Source organism: Phanerochaete carnosa (genome assembly GCF_000300595.1).
Source record: "Phanerochaete carnosa HHB-10118-sp unplaced genomic scaffold PHACAscaffold_2, whole genome shotgun sequence".
Taxonomy (NCBI): domain Eukaryota; kingdom Fungi; phylum Basidiomycota; class Agaricomycetes; order Polyporales; family Phanerochaetaceae; genus Phanerochaete; species Phanerochaete carnosa.
In genome coordinates, this window is record NW_006767629.1 from 4,366,557 (window position 1) to 4,375,425 (window position 8,869).

Below are 8,869 nucleotides of genomic sequence, written 5' to 3' on the forward strand. Positions count from 1 at the left end.
TTGAGAAGTGGACCGATAACCCATGCGAGTGTTAGCCTGGCACTTTGGGGGTGGCACGACATACTCTCGCGCTAAGACTTCGAGAGCTGGCCTAGAGAAGAATGCTGCATGGGTGCAGACCTCTGATAGCCCTTTTTTAGAGTCAATCTGCCTAAGTATCGCATGTGGTACTGTCATCACTCAATGAGGTTGAACTAATATTAATATTGTTCCTCTTGAATGAAGTATGGGCTCACGACATTCCTGCATACCACACTCTCGCAGGCAGGCTGCCAGTGCCCACAGTAGACTATATGTAGAGGAGCAGTCAATAAATACACATTATATTATATTTATAATGCTCACCTTCAGACTGTGCTCAACACAAGTTACGATCATGACTACCATTACCCCCAGTAAGTCTCAGCGCATAGGCACTTGATACAGTGCGCTGGGCTTGGGGGTTCAAAGAGGCCGCCCGAGGATGATGCACAGGCAGTGTGATGCACTCTTCAGCCCAATAAAGGTCAATTATGTTGGCAAGACTATGAATGTACAACACCATGACTTTTTACAAACAATAAGAGGAAACTGTATGTTTACTGTGTATAAACATTTACACCAAGTTTACATGACTTCATTTACACACACGGAAACGGTAAACAGTAATAAATGTTTATATACAGTAAACAAACAAAACGGTTGGAGCCTTAATTGAAACCTGGAGTTGAATACAAATAAAACATAAAAAAAATTGTGAACACTTAAGAACAAGGGAAATAGCGGAGAGGAAGAATGATAAAACAGAAACAAAAAGTATAGCGTATACAGCATGTATCTATGAAAATTTTTCCGACACGGGGAATCGAACCCCGGGCTATCGCGTGAGAGGCGATAATGTTAGCCACTACACCATATCGGATACTATTTGGGTGGTAATTGTAGATATATATAATTAATCTGGAAAGGTCGTTTCAAACACGGGTCGCGCGACACGGAGCTTCAATGCGACATAACGTCCGGCCGGTACAGCGACTGGTTGTTGTCAGTTTATATGCACATCACTGCCACTTAATCGCTACGCACCACGCAGAATTGTCTCAAAGCTTGATGTTTGAGCTACGTAAATCACTTCGGTGCGTCTTGTTCGCATGTCCGTGCTTGCTCGCTGAACGCCTCCAAACATCGTGACCGTGGTCTCATGCCCCATCTGGGGCTCATCAATGTGCCACATTAACCGCGTAAACTATACGCTACACGTTCCCTGAGATATCGTAGATATCTGCCGTTCGGCGGGGGCTTTGCAGTCACCACATAATGCCGTCATTGACTGCTCAAACCTTGTGTGGCGTGTATCCCACCACCTCGCCCAGAACTCTTCTAATGGGCCCTGACATTGCGCTTCGATTCCCCAGGCGGACTCTTTCCGCCTATCGGCACCGCCCTTACAAATACACGTGAACTCTGGTGCTCCAGATGAGGGTCTTGGTGCATTCGCCTCAAGGCCCGCCGTCCCTGGATATTGAGTTCTTTGGTATGATTTATCCGCACTACTGCGCGCTTCTAGGTCGCGGTAGCTCCATGCGCAGCGTAGCTTAAAGCCCCCACTGAGCAGAGTGCGCCTTGCTGGCCCCTGGCTCCGCGCTCCCAGCTCCCCTTCCCAGCAGTCAGAGATGTCCTCAGATAGCACCACAATAGAGGCCTTCGTGCTCGGCGCAGCCGCGATCGGGGGCATCGACAACTTTACGACCGAGCTCCCGCGGGTGGTCCTCGAAGCCTTCTTCTTCGGTACGTGCGCTATCTTTCTGGATCGTTGAGCCAGGCACTGATGATCTCCAGGCCTGTATACGGTCCTGGCTGCTATCGGTCTCGGAGTCCTCGCGTGAGTCCACCCTTCATGTGCTTTATCTTCAAGTTGACGGCCCCTCTGCAGCCGAACCCGCCCCCGCTCCCTGCGCACATGGGCGGCAGTGATCGCGTGCGAAGGCATGTACGCCCTCGCCGTCGCGCACCTCGCTATAGACCTCAAGCGCCTCACCATCGACGTTGGGCGTTCGCGAAACCTGCAGAATGTCGCGGCTCTTTGCCTTACTGCTCTCGCGATCGACGCCCCAGACGAAATATGCGCGTCGGGCGGCGAGGCAGGGCTCACGCAACTTCTCGAGCCGGCGGGTACAGGGCGCGAGTGGGTACCAATTACGCTATTGGTCGTTAATGTGCGTTCTGCCGTCGTGTGCTCCTACGCCCAGTTCGCTGACGAGCATGGATGGGACAGATCCTCCTGAGCAGCGGCATCTTGCTCTGGCGCGGCTGGGTGCGCTCCGTGCGCAAGCGCTTGGTCGGTGTGGTGTCGGTGGTGCTCATTCTGGCTGCGATCCGTGAGCCTTCAAGCTTTTCTCGTGCTGCTTCTTTGTACTAACTCCCTCGCAGCGCTTTACATCATCTGCATAGTTATCAACGACAATCTCGAGGACGGCTTTAGCACGGGGACTTTGTTCCTAACGTGGGTGACCATGCTGTGGATAACCATGCTCATGTGCAAAGACATGTGGTGCGTGCTTCGGCCCCTCTTGTACCTTTCCAACATTGATGTCAGCTTACATAGGCGACGCCGCCTTGAGATTGCGCGCAGCATGCACGGCCTCTCCTTCAACGCGCGCCTTGGGAAGCTCACGCATCTCATCGTCAACTCTGGCGTCCCATACGTTCTCTTCTGGGTACGCCTTCCCTGGTTCCCTCTCTCCTTCTGACACTGATACAACATCCGCATCCCAGACGGTTATTGCAGCTTGGTGCATCGTCATCTGGAGTGATTCGTCCACGTCCGGCGCGGGCGAGTTCATCCACGCTATACGCGCGCTCATCGCATCTGCTTTCATCGACATCGTCGTACGTCCCCCTCTCCCCATGTCTATTGACATCTCTGTTGCTAAGAATTTATTTATCTTTGGATAGGGAATGTACACGACGCTGGTACTCATGCTCGCCGCACTCCGCGACATGATGCCCGCAAAGCGCGTTTCGAAGACGCCGAATGTACACCCGCTCGCGCGCGTCCGCCTCTCTGCCGATAGTGCGGCCACTGTGCAAGCGACGGACCTGCCGGTGGATATTCTCAAGACCGCGTTTATGCACGAGGACGAGGGGCATGTGTACGGGGACGTAAAGTCTGGTGGCCTCGTCTAGATGCCTCCAAATCGGTCTGTGTTGGTGTATAATTACGAAGTGCTGAGAGAACCTGTTGCTCGACCGCTGACATTACAGGAACCTTGACCGTTGTATAGTTTACCTTGTGAAGGTGAAGTTCGTCTGTAATCCCCACCATACCGAAAGCCCATGTCAGCGCGATGTAAAATATGGAATGTATAGGGATGCTACATGGAACAAGGACAGATTGCGCGTGAACTAGGTCTGCACAAAGTAATTATCAATGTATATCGTATTATATGTCGCGCAGTGCGGAAGCGAACAGTACATTGAACACGGAATTCATATCATCCCAGACCTGCTTTTGATCTGCACGGCCAAAAACTACAGTATCTCTATTAATGGCCCTTATGAAATTGAAATATTCCCTTTGCGAACATTCCCGGCATCCGCTTCCTAACAATGGCCTCCATCTCGTGGTTCAAGTCCGCAGATAGCTGCCGTCCGACATCCTCAGATGTGATGACACCAAAATGCACCGTTCCGAGGGTTGTAAAGTGCTCAAGTGCCTGCGCCAACTGGACCCATTGCATCTTGCTGTCCCACCAAGTCAGCAACACGTGCGGCGCAGCATAGCATGTCGAGTCCAGGTGTATCTCGAAGCCGATAGCACGTATGGAACGTGGGAGGCTGGGTAGTGCAATATCTAACAGAACCCGAGAGAAACGCTCGAGGAGGGCCTGCGTGTTGAAGACCAAAGTGACTGATTGCACGTCGGCGCATCGAGCGTACAAAGACCAATTATCTGTCCGCGTCTGCAGAGTCAGAGCCGAACAGCGCGGGATGGTAATTGTGCGGCACACCTGGCTGAACCCAGTAGGAACGACCAATTATCTCGAGCTTGAGATGCTTCACAGCTAGCCTCCGGGGACCATTCCAAAACAAACTCAGGAATGAGATGCCCCAGTGGTTGAGTTGCAGAGTGTCTGTAACACCAGCATCGACTAGTCCCGTGAAAAGAGTTCTTAGTTCGCGCACTGGGACGCTGGAGGCTGGATATCCCTTCCAGAGCGAATCGTTCGGGTAGACGGTCTTGACGCGCCATCCGCGCAGGATCTCGTACTGTCGCTCGGCTACGTACCGCTCTTGCATCGATCTGCTGTATCCCGTTGCGTCGTACTGTCTTCGAAGCTCGAGAACATCGATGTGAACACGGCGAAAGAAGACCGCTGTCCGGAAAATGTCGATGATGTATGAGGCCTGGTAGCTCGGAGTGATGCGCAGCAGGCGAAGGCGCGGGTGATCCCAGCAGTGTGGCAGCAGCGTCGATGCCATGTCTGCCTTGGGTTCCACTGCGCATCGTTCGAGGATGATGGTGTGCAGGCGGGGCATCTTCAGCAGCAGCGCGACGAAGAACTCGGGGTCGATTGCGAGCCGGGGAGGGAAGCTGTCCTTGCCACGGGGTTTACCAGAGTTGATAGTGAGCGAGACGACGCTCCATTGGAGACTTGGAATAGCAGCGAAGATGCCGAACGTGCTTTCTCTGTCTTCGCCAAAATGGCGTGGGCCAAGTTGGACGCTTCGGAAGAGATGAAGTCGACAGGGCGTAACCCACGCAGGTCCAATGAGGGCACAACGCCTGAGCGCGTCTTTGTCGTCAGAGAAATATTTTATGATTAAAGCAATGAGCTCTGGTGGAAGACCATTGATCGCGGCGTGCCTGCGAGGAAGCTCTGCCTTTGTAAGCTCGAAAGCTATGCATGGGGTAAGTAAATGACATACATACTGAGTAACGAACACTTACCATGCTTCGGGTTTTCCATTGGTAGCCCTCGGTATGATGGGCAAAATTGGTGTTACGCGTTCCACCAAAGTCGCGGGCAAGAGCAAAGAGACAGCATCAAATAAGATAGGCCCATTACACTTTCATCCATATCACGTGAGTCACACCTGTCACGCCGAGGCTGGATTTGGCAGGCCGCAGAGCTTGTAAATTCAAAATACCCGTCTACACCCATGAGCACAACATTTCGAGTAACCGGAATTCTAGCAGTAGCTCGTATTCGTGTTTCCGGTTACTTAAATTTTCCAGTATTGCTCTCTTTCCGTGTATTTTGAGTCAAAGGTGTCCCCGGAGCGGCTGATTATATAATATCAAATAATACTTAATTACCGCTCGTCGCGCGGTCACAGTCGCGCTGCCCTGCCGTCGCGTCGTGAAGCCGGTCTCTGGCCGTCGGGCAAGCTATGGGCAGGCGGCGGAGGCATGCTGAGGCAGGCTGCGAAAACCTAATGCTCGCTCAGGCGGCCAAATCGATCGTGCTGACCCCACCCGGGCTGCCGCATCAGTTTCGTCACCCGTGCAAACCGCTTCATGGACGCATATCGTCGTGGGCTCACCGGCAAGCAAGCCGCATGGGCTTGCAAGAAGTATCGTGGTCACCGCGTTCTTCCAGATACAATCCATCAGCAAAACCGCCAGCTCTTGGCGGCCGTCTTGGGCTTGACACGGGTGTCTTGAAGCGTCTTGAGCTTAGCAGGCTGTCTTGGGAACTACCTTGGGCTGGAGTATGAGATAGTATAATATGCACTGAGCATTGGAGGTTATATATTGATTGGCCTGAAGTACTCTGTCGTATCCCTGCACACAGTATGCGAGGCAATGTGCTCGGAGTCTCGTCAATGCGTCTGCGAGCCGCGGGGACCCTTAAGCGCCAACTCCCTTCTGGCACTTAGAGTTGTCGGAAGCTCCCGGAGATGTTGACTTGTTGATTTGCCATGACTTCCCTTCTCCCTTCCAACAGTCACGTTCCTCTTCCGTGGTTGCACTCCACCATCGCTAACATAACATGGATCAGAAAGGATAAAGGGTGGTGTCGAGACACTTACAGGGCACAGACGTAAAGGGGAAAGGCCTGGACACAGGACAGGAACGATACAGTGAGCACGTTTGTATCAGGGCAAGGCTATGTACTCAGCAAACCACAACCAATGACAAGATGACTGGAATATAGCGCGTTTTGCTACGCGCAGCGCATTCCGTGCAAGGGTCTACAACCGTCATCAAATACACCCAGCAGCTCAACTGATCAAGTAGCTGTAGTGGACGTGATCACACTCCAGGACATCAGAAGATGTCATCCCCGCCGACCAGGCTGACTCACTGAGGACCAAGCAGTGAAATCAACATGCTATAATCCTTACATTTGATCTTTTCAGCATAGGAGGTGTGTTGTGCCACTGCCACCTGAATTTCTCTCACTCCTAACAGTTGGTTTGTCCCAGACCATCTGGCCCACATGACGCTGTCCATCACAGAATCACAGCTCCGCCTCCACAAAGCCACGATAAGCTAGAAATTTGGTTTGCCTGAGCTTGTATCACTGGTACCTTCACAGACCTCCTTCCTGAAATTCTTGTAGAGCATGTTGGCATACGATGTCGAAACATCCAGGACACAGGTGCCCTTTGGTAGGTTGCAGGCAGCCCAGTATGATTAGCCTGTGAAAGCAGGCGATGGCGATGGTGAGCATGGGCAGAAGGCCACTGGGCGCTGCCCTCTGATTGGCGGAGCGGACAGACCGTTGCGTGCTCACACAAGCAGCATGTTCTGAATTACAACCGCTGTGGGCACCCTGTGGCCTTCTGTCCACGTATATGAAACACCAAGAACCCTGCAAAATGTGAAGGTCGTGAAGGTGGAGGAGCTTGTGTGTTGGGTCGGATGAGGTATGTTCTCATTCGTACTCTGCCCGCTGGCCACTACTCTCACTGACACTTGAAGATCTCATGCCAGCCTTGAAACTTCATACACCTGTGTTAAGCCACATGCAATCTGCCTTCATTGTAATTATTGTCAAGTTAAGCAGGTAGTACACATACATAGTCTTAGTAGAAGTATACAAATACAATTTGTAGCTGTTTTATATAAGTGTGATTGAGCCAATATGTCCGTCTTACCCATAAGCATGCTGCATTGAGCTTGTCTTGGTTGACTGTCTTGAGAGTCTTGGCCAAGACCAGGCATCTTCCCAAGACAAACGACATAGCTTGGCTAACACCAGATGTCTTGGGGTCTTGGGCGTCTTGAGCATGTTATCTAAAACGCTCAAGACACTCTCCAAGAGCTGGCGGTTTTGCTGATGTCCTTGCTGAACTTTACACCGCCAGCATCTCTTCTAAGTAATCCACCCCTTTTGAATGTTCTTGTGCCATATTTTATACTTTATTTATTACTAGAGGTTGTGCATACCCATACAGCTCTATAATTATGTTACTTTGTCTCTGAACACCTGTGCTCATCGCTCTATACCATTTCATGTGGATATCTTGCGTTTAACAGAGTTATCGAGCAGACGCCAACTGCTCGCACGTGATGGTCACACTTTGTCACATATGGATGAAAGTGTAATGGGCCTATCTTATGATCAAGAGCTATCACGTGTACATACGAATCATCTCACGCCATCCTCAGTCTGCGGCAGCCCTCCTGTACGCCTATAAAATCGTATGAAAACGGCGCACAGCGCAAAGTAAATTGTGGTGGGCAGCCTGATGCAGTCTAGGACAAAGAGCGACATCTGAGGTACAGCCTGAGTGCGCGTTCACAGGTGATAGGCATAAGTACAGCAGCGCTCACGGCTACTACACACACGGAGTGAAGGCAGCATATGATGATTGGCACGTATTCTTTCTCTCCTCGTCGCTGTGTGGTAAATGCAGCTTCTCTCCCCCGTAACATCGGTCAAAAATCAATTGAACAAGGACCCATTCTCTCCGGTTTTACACATGGTATTTTTGCACTAAATTTCGCCTGATTTATCTTGCCATGAGATTCGGAAGAAAACTAGTCCTTGTTTATCCAATTGTGGAGAACTTTACTAGAAAAAAACCCTATATGTACTCAATTTTCACTGCTGGCCTGAGTCGAAAAAGTACAGTATTCTCTCCCCTCTTTGTCGCTTCTAGCTAGTGATGTGCGGGCCGGGCCTCAAAGCCACGAGCCCGCCAAGCCCGGTCCAAAAAGCCTGACCCGAGTTAAGCCTGGCAACGGGCTCAAGGCCGGGCTCAGAGTGTAGTCAAGCCCAAGCCCGGCCCGAAAGCCCAGGCTTGGGTGCACCAAATGTGTTGCCGTTCCCTGGGCTCAAAACATGGTAAGAACAACTTTATATACACATACGAGACGGGATATTGACTTACCGGACTGGGCGGTCCCTGCTAGTGTGACTAGGCACAATTGTGCGCCACCACCTGGCGTTCGCCATAGGTGCCCCTTCGCAAACCTTGTCATAACATGGCTTGTAGCCCGGTCGCATGCTCTCTGGAGGCTGCAGTACGGTGGGTACATGCAATAGCAGCCTATCACATACAAATATGCTCACTTTCGTAGCATATAAATACTTATCCTAAGCTTTGCAAGCCCGGGCTTAAGCCCACGGCTTGGGCCGGGCTCAGGTTCGGCTCGGGCTCAGGACTCGGCTTGGCGCCACCACAAGCCCAAGCCCGGGCTTTGAGCCCAAGCTGGGCCCGCACATCACTACTTCTAGCACGGGCATACATATAAATATCACGAGCCATCTAGGCTAAGCTTGCTTCATACACGATGATGTATATTTCAACCTCCTTCACTTTCATCATGCCGGATCACGGCGTGTTTTGCCCTGTATCCGCTTTGCTTACGCCCGTTGAGCCTATTCTTGCCTAACCGCTCACTGTTTGCCAGACTCCTGACCAGCGCCTAAGG

The 8,869-nt window shown here is 51.5% G+C and overlaps 3 protein-coding genes and 1 non-coding gene across 4 annotated transcripts; 2 read left to right on the top strand and 2 right to left on the bottom strand.

Annotated features, from left to right (window-relative positions):
- Positions 1-829: 829 nt before the first annotated feature.
- Positions 830-901, bottom strand: PHACADRAFT_t26. The gene has a single exon. It is a non-coding gene; the product is annotated as a tRNA-Glu (tRNA).
- Positions 902-1,620: 719 nt separating this feature from the next.
- On the top strand, positions 1,621-3,448 carry PHACADRAFT_250995 (uncharacterized protein). Its single transcript, XM_007392589.1, has 8 exons — positions 1,621-1,767; positions 1,819-1,861; positions 1,913-2,195; positions 2,255-2,357; positions 2,410-2,530; positions 2,585-2,696; positions 2,755-2,868; positions 2,935-3,448. Exons 1-8 carry the CDS (start codon positions 1,653-1,655, stop codon positions 3,163-3,165), a joined length of 1,122 nt encoding a protein of 373 aa, XP_007392651.1. The 5' UTR covers positions 1,621-1,652; the 3' UTR covers positions 3,166-3,448.
- Positions 3,449-3,524: 76 nt separating this feature from the next.
- Positions 3,525-4,949, bottom strand: PHACADRAFT_192511 (uncharacterized protein; the record flags this gene model as incomplete). Its single annotated transcript, XM_007392590.1, has 3 exons — positions 3,525-3,931; positions 3,990-4,880; positions 4,931-4,949. 3 exons carry the CDS (start codon positions 4,947-4,949, stop codon positions 3,525-3,527), a joined length of 1,317 nt encoding a protein of 438 aa, XP_007392652.1.
- Positions 4,950-5,476: 527 nt separating this feature from the next.
- PHACADRAFT_87954 (uncharacterized protein) lies at positions 5,477-5,647 on the top strand (the record flags this gene model as incomplete). The annotated part of the gene is made up of 1 exon (XM_007392591.1): positions 5,477-5,647. A coding segment is annotated over one exon (171 nt), but the record flags the coding sequence as incomplete, so codon positions are not given.
- Between the last annotated feature and the right edge of the window lie 3,222 nt (positions 5,648-8,869).